This window comes from Pseudorasbora parva, chromosome 23, assembly GCF_024679245.1.
Source record: "Pseudorasbora parva isolate DD20220531a chromosome 23, ASM2467924v1, whole genome shotgun sequence".
In the NCBI taxonomy this organism is placed as follows: Eukaryota; Metazoa; Chordata; class Actinopteri; order Cypriniformes; family Gobionidae; genus Pseudorasbora; species Pseudorasbora parva.
In genome coordinates this window covers 20,197,726-20,214,234 of record NC_090194.1, presented here as the reverse complement: position 1 = coordinate 20,214,234, position 16,509 = coordinate 20,197,726, and the positions used below count along the sequence as shown (strand labels likewise).

Here is a 16,509-nt window from a genome sequence, read left to right as displayed (position 1 = left end):
AACATGCACTTATTTTAATGGCAGAGAGTGTTGAGGTTGAATTGTGAAGGTGAATTTCAACGAATACAAACAGCCTGCCATTAGTCATTGGTCACAACCACTCAGTATAGGATTCAATGGCCTGGATGACTTGTGTAAAGATCTGCTTAAGCACACAGCAGGTCACAGAGAATCTGATACAGCGAGTCTCGTATGAAAATTAAACTGGAGAGACTGGCATCAACAAGATTATATCTTTAAAGCCTGACCAGATTAAACATTCACGTCATCATCAGCATCACAGACAGAAAATAGTGTAAGGCCGCCCAAATCGTCCCAATGGAGGCTAACGATCGGCGGGTGAAGTTCGCTGCGCGTTCGTCTTTTCAGCGGGGAAAAGGGGATTTTATTCCAATTCCTCGTTATCTGACTCCATTTAATTATAATTTAGAATTTAGGTTAGAATGCCAATTGGTTATTTGGTCATTTATATTTAATAGTTTAACTACACATTTAATTATTCCGTTTAACCCTTTGTTGAAATTATGTCCGTTCATAACCTGAATAATTCCAGAGCAAGTCAGAATCAATCAAAGTATAACAATTTATTAACAATCAGGTAAATGTATAACGCCAATTACATAATCAATTCAAAGGTATACTTCACATCAAATACCCTAAAGTAAAGAATGAGATGTATACCGGACTTATCAAGGTTACATAATGCTGCATGGGTTAAAACGTCCAGCATTACGGGCTGACCTGAGTACAGTATCGAGCCCTGAGCTCTTTGCAACATTTCCTTAAATACCCAAAACCAGATACATACCCAGAACCATTTGAAACTCTTTCAAATGGAAACACCAGTTAACAATAGGAATTTGCATTGATCAGGTCCTATAGACCTGATTAGAAGAGAGGCCAAATGGCTGAAAGCCACACCCACCATACACCAAGGAAAGATATCTTTAAACCCTTAAAACATTTATGATGTTCTAGTTTACTTCTGTGGAGTTGAGATATTTGTACCAGTCGCACTGAGACATTTCAAATGATATCAAACACATATAATACTGCATTGTGAGGATTGACATTGTAACAAAGAGATTTCTGGTGCATTTCAGGTGATCTCAAGTTTGTGGGAGCAGTAGTTTGGGGGAAGTTTCATGTGAAAGGAAAGGCATGTAAATTAGAGTCATTCATAGATGATTCACTCAGTGTGATGTCGTCTCGGACAGAGACTCTAACTCTATGAATAAGCTCAGATGCTAATTTCCTTTATTTTCTCAGAGAGTCCTTGTTCTTCATTCAGACATTTCGGCATATACTAGTTTTTTCAGTCTTACAGTTCCACCTCTTGATCCCAATGGGTCAAACTCTGGTGGTCCTATGGGATCACTGTTAGACGTTGGTTAGACGTTGGTTCAATCCTTGAGATGACGAAATTGTCTTAGCAGCTGCAGAGCCCTTTGGAAGGTTCTTTGTTCACCTGCAGGACACCGTCTTACCAGGTGTGTGTAGCTTGAGTTTAAGCTGGTGGGTGAATGTGTTCAGGTGTTCTACCTGTGGTTCAGCACAGCATGTTCATAGAGTCAGTCTCGGACCTTGGTGAATGTTCAGTTAACGTGTCACTTCTTCATGGGGAAGCTTCTGCTTCTGCACCTTCCCGATAATCTGACTCTCCTTGTGTAATTCTCACACCTCCAATGGTGTGGTTCACTGGGTAGATTTCAATGGGTGGAAGGCTTCTCCGTAGTTGACACCTGAAAAGAGTCTTAATGTCCACTTAACGACTGAACACTGATGAACTTAAAGCCATAGAGAAATGCATAAGAACATACAATGCAAGAAAACAAAAATAAAAAACAATGTGGGTTCACGTCAGCAGTGCGATTGGTACACCTTCTCTCAAGTGTTTTTTTAAGGTCATAATTGGTGGGGTGGTATTTAATCACCTAATTCTTCACTATCACTGTGATAAAGTGACAGCGGAATTTAAGTATTCTTGGTCTGGATTACCTAAGGAAATGCAGCAAAAAGTCAGTGCAGTTTATATATTAAAATAGATGATATGCATATAATAATAACATCATCAATAATATTCAATATTCAATCACAATTATGAAGATATACATATATATATAATAACCACTGTGTTTGTTCAGGAATCTTCCAATGCAATTAAGGCAGATCTAAATATGTTTAGTCATACAATAATGGAGATTGTGTATTCCTTGTCACAGTGTGTGTGTGTGTGTGTGCGTGAGTGTGTGTTTGCGTGTGCGTGTGCGTGTGAGTGTGTGTGTGTGAGAGAGAGACTTTGAGAGACTGTGAGAGAGTGAGTGTGTGTGTGTCTGTGTGTGTGTGTGTGTGTGTGTGTGTGTCTTCGTTAGATTGTCATCATGTGACCAACTCTACTATCCTGTGTGTTTGAAGCTATTTGGATCTGTTGGTGTGAAAAGATGGACAATAGATCTTTAGTGAAGTAACACTTTTGGACTCTATGCCATCTATGATGTGTAGTGTACAACCTGGACAGATTTGATCTGTTTCAGGTGATATGAGGGTGTAGTGAAGGAGGTGTGTGTTCTGTGTTCTGTGTTTGTTTTTGGGAGATGGGTGGAGTCTTATCAATAACAATCTGTGTTGCAAAATTTAGTTCCAGTGCTACACTGGTAGGTCATTTTGTGAAGTGTGAATGACCCCATTAAGTGTTTTCGCACCCATCTCCATCATTCCAGGTTGTTCTGACAATTCCATTGTTTTGGCTCTGATGGGGGTGTTAGCCCCATCTTGGTGTCCATCCTACAAGGAATTGCAGTTGTAAACCTGAGACAAAAATAATGCAGAGAATCACAGTTAATTCTGACATTATCAACAGCTTCACAGTCAGGTTTGGACTTATTTGAATGGCACTATTATGTCTGTTGCAATTTTCATCCTGGCTGTCACATGAAACAGAGTTTCATCGGCCAGGTCTGAATCGTTGCTGTTGTTTTAGTACAGTGTGTGACACCTTAAAACTGTTCTTACAGTCGAGCTTTCACAGTCTGCTGTGAGCATTAGAGACCCCAGTTCTGCTGGAGAATTTTTCTGGATTAATCAGAGCTTTTATCGCTCATATTGTCATGAATTCTGATGGGTTGGTTCCCATGGCTTTATTTCCAGTTGCTCTCCTTACAGTCAGATCTGTGGGCAGAAATTGATTCACCTGTTTTGGTGTTGTCTGCTTTGAATTTTGTTTTACGGTGTCGCACACACATTTGATTATTTGAGGTCTCTGTGACCTGTAAAAAAATTGAGGTACTTCTGTGGTGAAGGGTGAATTGGTTTGCTATTATCAGTGCCACACATATAGCTGTGTTCTTGTACAGGCAAAAGATAACAGCACAACCCCTCCCTTTTGGCACTGGGAATTGAACCAATGCAACACAAGATTAAAATCGAATACATTTCTTTATGCATTACCTCAATATTTTATCTGACTCAATAATGTAAACGTTTTAATTATTTCTAATACTTTATAAATATGAATAAATGTCTGATTATTCTGCTTAACTCTTTACTTTATTGAAATCATTCATTAGGTTCTTAGAGTCACAGGGTCTTCGCACTTTCCAGTATGCGGGCCCATAATCACAAACTTATCAGTCTTGGTCAAGTAGACAGAGGTTAAATCTTTTATATTGAGTTATAGTCAGTAAACTAAGATTCCGATAACATGAGTATTCACAAACTCGTCAGTCTTGGTCGTCAGTAGAGGCCATACGACTGATATCTTGGACGCCCGTGCTACACGTTGATCATTCCAAGATATTTTTGTTCAGTCCCCTTGGGTTTGAATTCTCGTAATTAATGCAAACTGCTTTCAATCAGAGGCCCATGACCATCACCACAGATTCAAGTGACCAACTTACTATCTCTAATGGTGACTTTCTATAATCATGCCATGGTTTTCCACGTCTACGTAATTTAGAGCAATATTACAACAATCAGGAATTAGGGTTGCCCTATTTAGATTGGTCTAACAATTTGTTATTGTTCTAAACGGAAGACGTCTTTAGTCTTTCAACCCGCAGTCCAAGTCTACGTATCTGAACGCCAATGTGTTAGTCGGAGCTCTAAAACATCAGCCTGGTGTGCTTTTATGCTCCACCGAAAAACTGTGTTCTAGTCCGTGTTACTAACCTGAGCGTAGTCTTGTGGTGTCATGGATGTACATGATCCACTGAGTTATTAACACAACATACGTTATAGCATTTTCATGGTTAATGCAATTGAATAACACTGTAGCCACATGGCAATCCTATGCTCCACCTGGGAGACAAACAAATTCAACAAAGAACCACATTTATTCAGTTTTTCTCAAGATACATGGTCTAGAATGCATATAGCATCTACAACCTTTATCCTAAGTGTTTCATACACTTACAGTAAAGCAATCTTGTGTTTTAAAGAATAAACTTAAATAGCCTAGGTGTTTTTATTAACACAAACAACTATCGTGTGTTCAATGCGCACGTGTTTAGTACAATTACAAATTTGAAAATGCATACGAACTAATACCAAGCGTTAGGCGGAACTCTAAAATCTCAGTCGGCGTGCCTCAAAGCTCCACCCAAAAACTGAACTCCAGTCCGTTACTAACCTGACAGATTTGCGGTAACAATACATCCTAATGAACTAAAATCAATAATTTCAGAGTAAATCAAAATTAAATCGAACGCAACAACATATTTGTCAAAGTGTCTTAAAGATAATGATTTTGATTCGGCCCTGCAGTCACAACTGGCTGGCATGTACATTGATTGCACGACAACAGTCAGGCTTAAGTTCAATGAGCGACTCTGTTGCTGTTAACATCCAATGAACTAGCAGCACATGCTGAGTGCAGTCAAATTCCTGCTCGAATTCTGTTTTGAGTGAGGTTTCGGATTTTATTTTCATGCCAATACATTTGAATATGAAAGACTGGTTCAAGACTGATGCAAGCACATTCGTTGTATCTCTTTTTAGATTACAAATGCCTAATTGCTTGATTTAGTCTATTTACAGACTAATCTGCTCAGTGCACAGTGGCAATTTTAACTGAATTTACAAAATGTGATAGATTTAGGTGTTACTTATTTGGCTAAACGCTCCCATTGAACATAGAGAGAAAGTCTTTGTTCTCCGAGTGGGCGTGGTACGCCCCGTGGGCTCGCTGAGCCACTCAGAAACATCATGAGGTTTCTTAACAAAAATACAGTAACAACATCACTATCATTCTGTGTATCAATCTTAGATTTGAATCGTACCACCTCTTAATCATTTGTAGCCACGAGTAATTTAGCTGTGTAGCAATAATAGCTGTAGCCAATTTTGATCAAACAAAAAGTTCTCTTCATTTTTACATGTTGCATATGCATCAGCCTGTTTTTCCCAACTTTGTTTTTCATAAACAAATGCATCAACGTGCGTGTTTATCAAATCACAAATGCCTTCCAATTGTTTACAAACTTAGATTTTTAATTCTATTGTTTGCTCGTTCTCATCGTGTGTTGCTAGTTTGTTGCAGCTAATAAAACAACGGAGAAAGCATTTAGCTGATTTTAAAAACGCTCTAGTTTACAAATGCTTATCGAGTCTCAGGAAATAGTTTGGAAGATGTTTTTCCAATTTAGGTTTAGTTGTTGTAGGTCTACGCAGACAAAGAAATATTTTAAAATCCATAACACGAGTTTCAATTCCTCTACTGCGCTGTCGCTATCATGTCCCTGGTATGTGATGTATCTAAATTCTTAAACCCCACCGGATTGCGGTTCCGGTCTAACATTGGGTATTCCGACCCATTCTATTAATGTGTCTATATGGGATGCGTCTGTTTTTCCCTAAACATTTCTAAAAGGGCAAAAAGAATTTTACTTACCAGAACAGCTGAAGAAAGAGAAGTGCAAACCTCTTGTTGATTTTAAAATCGAATACTTCGCTGAAAAGACGTTGCTCGTAAGAGAGTTGCAACATCACGTCGGGGTCACCAAATTGTAAGGCCGCCCAAATCGTCCCAATGGAGGCTAACGATCGGCGGGTGAAGTTCGCTGCGCGTTCGTCTTTTCAGCGGGGAAAAGGGGATTTTATTCCAATTCCTCGTTATCTGACTCCATTTAATTATAATTTAGAATTTAGGTTAGAATGCCAATTGGTTATTTGGTCATTTATATTTAATAGTTTAACTACACATTTAATTATTCCGTTTAACCCTTTGTTGAAATTATGTCCGTTCATAACCTGAATAATTCCAGAGCAAGTCAGAATCAATCAAAGTATAACAATTTATTAACAATCAGGTAAATGTATAACGCCAATTACATAATCAATTCAAAGGTATACTTCACATCAAATACCCTAAAGTAAAGAATGAGATGTATACCGGACTTATCAAGGTTACATAATGCTGCATGGGTTAAAACGTCCAGCATTACGGGCTGACCTGAGTACAGTATCGAGCCCTGAGCTCTTTGCAACATTTCCTTAAATACCCAAAACCAGATACATACCCAGAACCATTTGAAACTCTTTCAAATGGAAACACCAGTTAACAATAGGAATTTGCATTGATCAGGTCCTATAGACCTGATTAGAAGAGAGGCCAAATGGCTGAAAGCCACACCCACCATACACCAAGGAAAGATATCTTTAAACCCTTAAAACATTTATGATGTTCTAGTTTACTTCTGTGGAGTTGAGATATTTGTACCAGTCGCACTGAGACATTTCAAATGATATCAAACACATATAATACTGCATTGTGAGGATTGACATTGTAACAAAGAGATTTCTGGTGCATTTCAGGTGATCTCAAGTTTGTGGGAGCAGTAGTTTGGGGGAAGTTTCATGTGAAAGGAAAGGCATGTAAATTAGAGTCATTCATAGATGATTCACTCAGTGTGATGTCGTCTCGGACAGAGACTCTAACTCTATGAATAAGCTCAGATGCTAATTTCCTTTATTTTCTCAGAGAGTCCTTGTTCTTCATTCAGACATTTCGGCATATACTAGTTTTTTCAGTCTTACAATAGCATTCAAGCATATTAATTCAGGTTGGCAGCCACTCCTTGTCCAAACAATCCAGTGCATATGCACTCATAAAAATAATGGTGGCAGGTTTCATTCATTGTGTACTTAAGAACTCATGACTCCCTTCTGGTCTCAAATCTGGTCTATTTGTAGATGGTTCAAGTGGTGAGTCATACTTCTTGTTCTCTTGAATTATGTTTGGATGTTCTTGAGCTAAAACTTTTGATCATCTACTCACCTATGTAGGCATCCCGTGATGTGGGGACAGGAACAGCCATACAGTAGTAGCTGTCAGACTGTTAAGAAACAAATATTAGACAGTTTATATCATACACATGCATATTCATTGCTAACCACATACAAAACGCATTAGGGTTCTGGGTCATTGATTCAACAGTTCAGTGAAATCAATACAATGAATTCCTCCACAATAGGATATCTGGATTTGATGTTATAGTAACTATAATATATTATTAAAATATCATATACTCATTTACAATTGTCTACAGTCTACAGCATCTCAAATATTTTTTTATTTTAAAAAATCCTGCTATTTAACACCATGCAATAATTATCACATAACTTTGATACATTGTGTGTGCTATTAACTGAATGGTCAATGTGATGGCTGACAACGTGGCCACACAGCAAGGCGGTAACTAAGCCACACCCACACAGACATGCATCTTTTTCTTTTGTTCGTTTACACATTATGGTGCTAGTTTTTTTTTGTGTGTGTGTGTATATTTCATGATTAAATATTTTGTTGCAGATCACATTGTAAATTTCATAATAAAGACAGACACAGATTTGGTTCAGGTTCACCATTTTATTTCTAATTTACACTTATGCCACACATGACTAGTTTGGGTGCACACTTTCTAGTTATTAGTGGTATATTATGTTAACATTTGTTTCTTTTGAGTTTAAGTTACCTACATGTGGAAAGCGGAGGTTTGATGCTGTCTGGGCAAAGCGCTGCACTTCTATGGAGGTCCGTTTTAGTAAGATTGTTTGTTTATCTTGTTTTTTTGGCCCCACTTTATATTAGGTGGCCTTAAATACTATGTACTTACATTAAAAAAATAAGTACAATGTACTTACTGTGTTCATATTGTATTGCTAAACACCTTTGCTGCATTGAGGTGGGATACGGATAGAGTTAGGGACAGGTGTGGTGGTGTGGGTCAGTTTAAGGGTAGGGTTAGGTGTAAGGGAAGTGCCATCTGTGTAATTACAAATGTAATAATTATTTATTTTAATAAGTATTTTTTAAAATGTTAGTACAATGTAAAAACATGTATGTACACATTTAGTGCATTGCATCAAATTATTAATTAAAAAGTTAGTACATAGTAGTTAAGGCCACCTAATATAAAGTGGGTCCATTTATTTTTGGTTATTATATTTGTTTGTATATATTAACTTGTTTATGACCTGTTGGTTTATTGTTGGTGAATTAATTAAGTAACTTCTTTGTCACGTAGTCTCATTTATTCTAATTGTGTTAATGGATGTTTGTTGTTCCCTTTGTGTGTATAATGGACTAGTCCTTTGTGTATAAGTTTCCCCATGTGTGGCATTTGGAAGGCCATGTTTTTTTCTTTGTTTAGTTTGGTTTGATTATTGTTAAGTTTGGTTCTGTTCAGTGTAACCATTGTTTTGGGCCCAGACCTGACTTTATTTTCATTCAGTTTTTCGAGTAATTTAATTTGTTTACTTTGGTTTTCTTCATTGAAATTTTGTTTTTTTGGTTGGAAATCCTCTGTTCTTTGCCCTTGACTGCTTAGTCCCTCACAGTCAAATAATTCTTTTTTGCAACTATACTAGGATTAGAAAAGGTTTTATTTACATGATGCATAATTTTTTTCCAATTGTGGAACAAAATTTTGGGTCAACTATTATTGCATTATTACAACGAACTAGCATGCTCTCACACATTTTTTTTAAAAGACCCCCTGTGGTGAAAATCAAGTTTTCAATATTGTTCATATGTCCATGTTGAAGCAAGGGTGTAGTTACATTCAAGCCACTTTAAGGTAATGTTTAAATGCCATTTTGGTGATCAAAGATGAGTTTTAATGGATATAATTATTGACTACAAGGGAGCACAAACGCAGATGTATAGGACCTTCTAAAGCTTTAATTTTCTTGTTTTTCAACCAATCCGAGATAGGGTTGCTTGTAACTGTCTCGTGTTCTTTATTTAGAAAAATCCTCTTTCTCCAGATCAGTGCACTCAGCACCATCAGCCATACAACATTAGCTTAAATCTGCAGCAATGAGTACAGCTCTGTTCTTTTTGAACAGAGTGCGAGGAGATACAGTCCTAGCCATGCAGAAAAAGATGTTAATACAATACATAATGAATACTCTGGTGGCCCTTTAAAGATCAAATACAACAGAACAAATGTGCCTTTTGGGACAATACTTGTCTGATGTTTAAAGGTTCATGATATTCATGAGATTTTAACAAAGGTGTTTATGTTGCTCATCAGAAGACAATGGCTGCGTTCCATTTGACAGGATCCCTATGCAGTGTTCACTGCTCCCTAATCCCTGAGCACGGTACATCAGTTGAAGTTGAAATCACTGATAATAATAGCTCCTTTGGAATGCCTTGCAATGTCATCAAAGAAAAGGCAACAACAGGGTCCCGCGAATTGATATAAGATAAATAAATTACTTATCAAAATCATAATAGGCATATACTGTACATATATAAACAGTATGTATCTAAAAAAATGCCTTTAGTGTGTTGCATATTGTTATTAATAGTTGAATTAGTAGTATTATTATCTTAATAATAATTAATATGATCTACTACTATATTTTTTTTTAAAGAAACACTAAATGACCAACAATATCTTAAGCACCACCACCAGTTCTAAGTTCAGTTAATATTGAATATTATATATATGCAGGTCCTTCTCAAAAAATTAGCATATTGTGATAAAGTTCATTATTTTCCATAATGTATTGACAAAAATTAAACTTTCATATATTTTAGATTTATTACACACCAATATTTCAGGTCTTTTATTGTTTTAATACTGATGATTTTGGCATACAGCTCATGAAAAGTCTCAAAAAATTAGCATATAATGAAAAGGTTCTCTAAACGAGTTATTAAACTAACCATCTGAATCAACTAATTAACTCTAAACACCTGCAAAAGATTCCTGAGGCTTTTAAAAACTCCCAGCCTGGTTCAATTCTCAAAACCACAATCATGGGTAAGACTGCCGACCTGACTGCTGTACAGAAGGCCATCATTGACACCCTCAAGCGAGAGGGTAAGACACAGAAAGAAATTTCTGAACGAATAGGCTGTTCCCAGAGTGCTGTATCAAGGCACCTCAGTGGGAAGTTGGGAAGGAAAAAGTGTGGCAGAAAACGCTGCACAACGAGAAGAGGTGACCGGACCCTGAGGAAGATTGTGGAGAAGGACCGATTCCAGACCTTGGGGGACCTGCGGAAGCAGTGGGCTGAGTCTGGAGTAGAAACATCCAGAGCCACCGTGCACAGGCGTGTGCAGGAAATGGGCTACAGGTGCCGCATTCCCCAGGTCAAGCCACTTTTGGGGTACAGAGAAGCAGCACTGGACTGTTGCTCAGTGGTCCAAAGTACTTTTTTCGGATGAAAGCAAATTTTGCATGTCATTCAGAAATCAAGGTGCCAGAGTCTGGAGGAAGACTGGGGAGAGGGAAATGCCAAAATGCCCGAAGTCCAGTGTCAAGTACCCACAGTCATTGATGGTCTGGGGTGACATGTCAGCTGCTGGTGTTGGTCCACTTTGTTTTATCAAGGGCAGGGTCAATGCAGCTAGCTATCAGGAGATATTGGAGCACTTCATGCTTCCATCTGCTGAAAAGCTTTATGGAGATGAAGATTTCATTTTTCAGCACGACCTGGCACCTGCTCACAGTGCCAAAACCACTGGTAAATGGTTTACTGACCATGGTATTACTGTGCTCAATTGGCCTGCCAACTCTCCTGACCTGAACCTCATAGAGAATCTGTGGGATATTGTGAAGAGAAAGTTGAGAGACGCAAGACCCAACACTCTGGATGAGCATAAGGCCGCTATCGAAGCATCTTGGGCCTCCATAACACCTCAGCAGTGCCACAGGCTGATTGCCTCCATGCCACGCCGCATTGAAGCAGTAATTTCTGCAAGATTCCCGACCAAGTATTGAGTGCATAACTGAACATAATTATTTGAAGGTTGACTTTTTATTGTATTAAAAGCACTTTTCTTTTATTGGTCGGATGAAATATGTTTTTTTTTAGATAGGAATTTTGGGTTTTCATGAGCTGTATGCCAAAATCATCAGTATTAAAACAATAAAAGACCTGAAATATTTCAGTTGGTGTGCAATGAATCTAAAATATATGAAAGTTTAATTTTTATCATTACATTATGGAAAATAATGAACTTTATAACAATATGCAATTTTTTTTAAAAGGACCTATAATATATATATATATATATATATATATATATATATATATATATATATATATATATATATATATATATATATATATATATATATATATATATATATATATATATATTACACACACACACACACACTCACCTAAGGATTATTAGGAACTGTTTAGTTTCTCATTAATGCAATTATCTAATCAATCAATCACATGGCAGTTGCTTCAATGCATTTAGGGGTGTGGTCCTGGTCAAGACAATCTCCTGAACTCCAAACTGAATGTCAGAATTGGAAAGAAAGGTGATTAAACAATTCTGAGCATGGCATGGATGTTGGTGCCAGACGGGCCGGTCTGAGTATTTCACAATCTGCTCAGTTACTGGGATTTTCATGCACAACCATTTCTAGGGTTTACAAAGAATGGTGTGAAAAGGGAAAAACATGCAGCAGTCCTGTGGGCGAAAATGCCTTGTTGATGCTAGAGGTCAGAGGAGAATGGGCCGACTGATTCAAGCTGATAGAAGAGCAACTTTGACTGAAATAACCACTCATTACAACCGAGGTATGCAGTAAAGCATTTGTGAAGCCACAACACGCACAACCTTAAGGCGGATGGGCTACAATTGGGCATCGTTTAAATGCCACGGCCTACCTGAGCATTGTTTCTGATCATATCCATCTCTTTATGACCACCATGTTCCCATTCTCTGATGGCTATTTCCAGCTGGATAATCCACCATGTTACAACTCTTGAATCATTTCAAATTGGTTTCTTGAACATGACAAGGAGTTCACTTTACTAAAATGGCCCCCACAGTCACCAGATCTCAACCCAATAGAGCATCTTTGGGATGTGGTGGAACGGGAGCATTGTGCCCTGGATGTGCATCGCACAAATCTCCATCAACTGCAAGATGCTATACTATTAATATGGGCCAACATTTCTAAAGAATGTTTTCAGCACCTTGTTGAATCAATGCCACGTAGAATTAAGGCAGGGGGGTACAGTATTAGTATGGTGTTCCTAATAATCCTTTAGGTGATATATATTATATATATATATATATATATATATATATATATATATATATATATATATATATATATATATATATATATATAAAATACTGTGTATAATTATTATGTAAATATAAATACACATACATTGATGTATATATTAAGAAATATTTGCATGTATATATTGTATCTATAATTATATTATATATAAATATTTATATTTATATATAAATATAAAAACTTAATATATAAGTATACACAGTACACACACATATTATATAAACACTAACTGTGATTAATCGTGATTACTTGATTTGACAGCACTAATATAAATAAAGCAGTATATCTATCAGTCTGGTGAGTAAACTAAAAATGTACTAGCCAATGCCAATTATATTGCCAAGGAGTGTGTAGAGGGTTGTATGATAAAACTAAAGACTCTTCAAAGAGATATGAAGGATGCAATACTACTCTATAGGTAATCAAGATTAAAGGTGCACTATGCAACTTTCCGTCCACTGGAGGGCGCCTATTCTAAACAAAGGCATAGTTTGATGACGCCAAGTGTGAGCGCAGTATCTTGGGACATGTGGTCTTCACCTCACAGCCGGTGAAAAATAGGACTCGGGCAGAAATCATGTTGATGGATGTGATTATTAATGGTACTTTAGTGTAAAGCAGAGCAGGACTGAGTGTTGTGGAGCTGAGCACTGCAAAAATTGCTCAAATATTTTTACTGCAAAAATACTACATAGTGCACCTTTAATGTGAGATTGACAGAAACTGCGTGTGTTATGTACCCTTATTTGTAATTTGCCTTAAGAAATATGCAAATTACAAAGAAGATGTAAAGAAATCTTACCTCTGTTGGAATCACTCCTGGTATGCGAATATCGAGTGAAAAATTGTATGGATTGGACAGGACAAAAGGCTGCCTGGTCCTTGAGCAGTCATTGGGGTCTAACCAGGCATTTTCCTGAAACCTACCAACAACAACAAAAAAACAGAGATTGCTATGTGAGTGATAGGGACTATGGAAGAGCTTTCTTTTAATGATTAATCATGCAGCTCTAATGGTATAAACATTTTTGAAACCATAAAAGTTTATTTATAAATAATAACTATATTGTGATATATGGTAAACTTATCAACAAAAAACAATAATAATTATAAGACTCGCATCTCCGCATTGTCATATCGCCCACCCCTAATTCTATTAAACACAGACATATAGTCATAGATCTGTATCGTAATACTACTTTAAGGTAAATAAAAAGTTTGTGTCCATGGTACATGTACCGGTGTTTACTATAGTAACTATAATATACTATAGTAATACTAAAGTAACTGCATACCTACCAGTGATGCGCAGGTCAATGTATAAACAACCCGCACCCGACCAACGTTTTCAAATAACCCGCCCACAACTCGGACCGCAAAAAAAAAGAACAAAATATTGTACCCGACCCACTTCCTGACACGCATTTTTGAAAAGTAGTAAATGCTCCGGTATGAAAGTAACATCACGGTTATAGTGACCTAATTTATCAGTTATCAATATTACCACGGTTTTGTTCAATTGAGATAGTGTTCAAAAAGAACCAGTGCACACACTGAAAACATTTAAACACGTTTTATATTTGAAAAAGAACAAACAACAAATGAATCAAGCAGCTCTATGCACTTTTTTAAAGCAAGATTGTATTCTGTGGGATTTCCTTCATTATATTGGCCGTCGTCAATAGCACCACAATGCATAAATAATAATTTGGTGTAAATATAATCTCTAATATTATCTTCATGTTAAAGCAATATTCTCATCAGTGTCCTATATCAGCTATGATGCATTTAAATCTAGCATATTTTGTGTGCGAGTTCAAACAGTATCCCAGTAAAATAAATCCTATCCATATTTTCATATGACAGTTTATTTTATTAAATATCAAAAATCCAAAAGGTGTGCATTATACCCGACACCTAGATGAACACTTTACAGTCAGTTATATATAAATACACATACCAATGTTGTATGTAACTTTAGAGACGGTCCCTAAATTTGAAAATCTCGAACAGCAAGCCAGCTTTATGCCAGTCATATCAGATGCGCTACACTCTAAAAAATAATTCAGTGGCTTAGTAAATATCACAGTAATAATTAACTTTATTAACTTAATAAAATCTCTCAATATCATTTACTTGATGGTTTTAGTTAAACATACCAAAATAATTGACTAAAAATCCAACAGTTAATTTTGTCTAAAATTTATAGTTATATTTAAGTTTTTTTCACTAAAATAATTTAGTATTCAAATAACCAATTATTTATTTTAAATATACTTAATACATTTGTGAAATTTATTTCAAAATATTTGAGAATGGAGAATTAAACCGATATGTTTTAAGAACCACAAATATTACTTAATTAAAATCAAGATTATTAATATTTAACACACACTGAAGAAATTGAGTAAATTTACTGGATTAAAACAATGCGCCCCTCCCCCACCCTCTGACCTGACCACAGCTCGACGGTTGAGTGAGTGCGGATATTTGAATTCTCCTCAGTCACCAGAGCAGTTTCTTCTTCTCAGCGTCGCAGAATTGGGGCATTTCCTCTGTGAAATTCAGGTTTGTATGTTTTGTTTTATCTATATAATCATTACTGTGCTAAAAGGCATTTTGTTTAATTTGAAAACAACATCTAGGGACGCAGTGTGAGTCACCTTAAGTGTGGCGTTGGTCTTTGAAATGCCTGCTGTGTTGCTCAAAACACAAAACTTTATTCGTAAAGATAATGAATATAATGAATTTGGATGATACAATCTTATTTAAACTGGGAACTGTTTGTTTATTGTCAGGTTATGGAGTCTGGCGCCTCGCAACATCTTTCAGCTACGAATGAAACCGGTCTCAAGTTCAAAGTCCACCCGCAGACCGTAACGTTAGTCCATCTCAGGCTCGAGAAACAGCGCTGATATGGTGGAAATGGGATAACAGACCAGTTGATTACACTTGAATTACTTTTAAATGTTTCATTTTTACTTCTAAAATGTCTGTTACATGAGTTTAAATGTTGTAAAATAACTGTTATTCTTTACATGTCAAAACAGTAATATATGCTGTAACGTTATTGCTGTACTCGTCGACAATAAAGGCCATGTCATGTAACTTATAAGTGTGTTTGTGTGGACTGTGGAGTATTTTACAAAGGTTTAGAGGAAATTAAAATTATACTATACAAGTTAGTAATACTCATAAATAAAAACAGTTCATATTAGTCATAAGTATTTGTTTTTAAATGCTTTTTACCCAATTTTTTCTACTCAATTGAATTTGTTAATGTAACAAATGCAGTTACTCAGATCTACTTAATTTTTTTACTTACATTTACTCAGTTCATATGGTGTCTATAATTGATTTCACAGCTTTAAAATGTACTCAATTTTTTTAGTGTAAAAATGTTTCACCAAAAAAATTGAGTAAATCATAGTATTAGTTTTTAGAGTGTATGGTTCTGCGGTGTTTGTTTTAAACTATTTTCGCTGCTGAAATAGGTTAGAACAAAAACATTCAACCATATGCTGAATGAATCTCCTGCGTAACATGTTGGGAAATTGGGCATTTTGTCCCGCGTCATTTTTATTTCAAACGGCCCGACCAACCGCGACCCGAATATCATAAAAAATATTTTTGGATGACTTCACCGCAGGTACCCTCAGATTGGATCAACACGCACATCACTGATACCTACAATAAACCAACACGAAACCAAAATAATCGAACCCAAAACCTACAGCAAGTACATGCTGTTAATTAATACTCCTCAGTACTAATTTGTGCAATTACACTGTAACAAGGACACATTATTTTGCATTGAGACATACATCCAACTGACAGATTATTAAGGGGTCAAGTGCACTAAATGATTGAAGTCCTACACAAATCACTAAAGAAGTCTATGGTTTTCACAGATTTTTGATTAAACATTACAGGGTCAAAACAT

The 16,509-nt window shown here is 36.4% G+C and overlaps 1 protein-coding gene across 3 annotated transcripts in view; it reads right to left on the bottom strand.

The window, feature by feature from the left end:
• The window catches only part of pam (peptidylglycine alpha-amidating monooxygenase), a 70,018-nt gene that overhangs the window by 44,789 nt on the left and 8,720 nt on the right, over nt 1-16,509 (bottom strand). For all 3 annotated transcript variants that reach the window (XM_067434037.1, XM_067434036.1, XM_067434038.1), the window contains 2 exons: nt 13,369-13,489; nt 7,274-7,331 (listed from right to left, as the gene is read on the bottom strand). In XM_067434037.1, the coding sequence (XP_067290138.1) occupies nt 7,274-7,331; nt 13,369-13,489 (179 nt within the window). The remainder of the gene's footprint in view (nt 1-7,273; nt 7,332-13,368; nt 13,490-16,509) is intronic.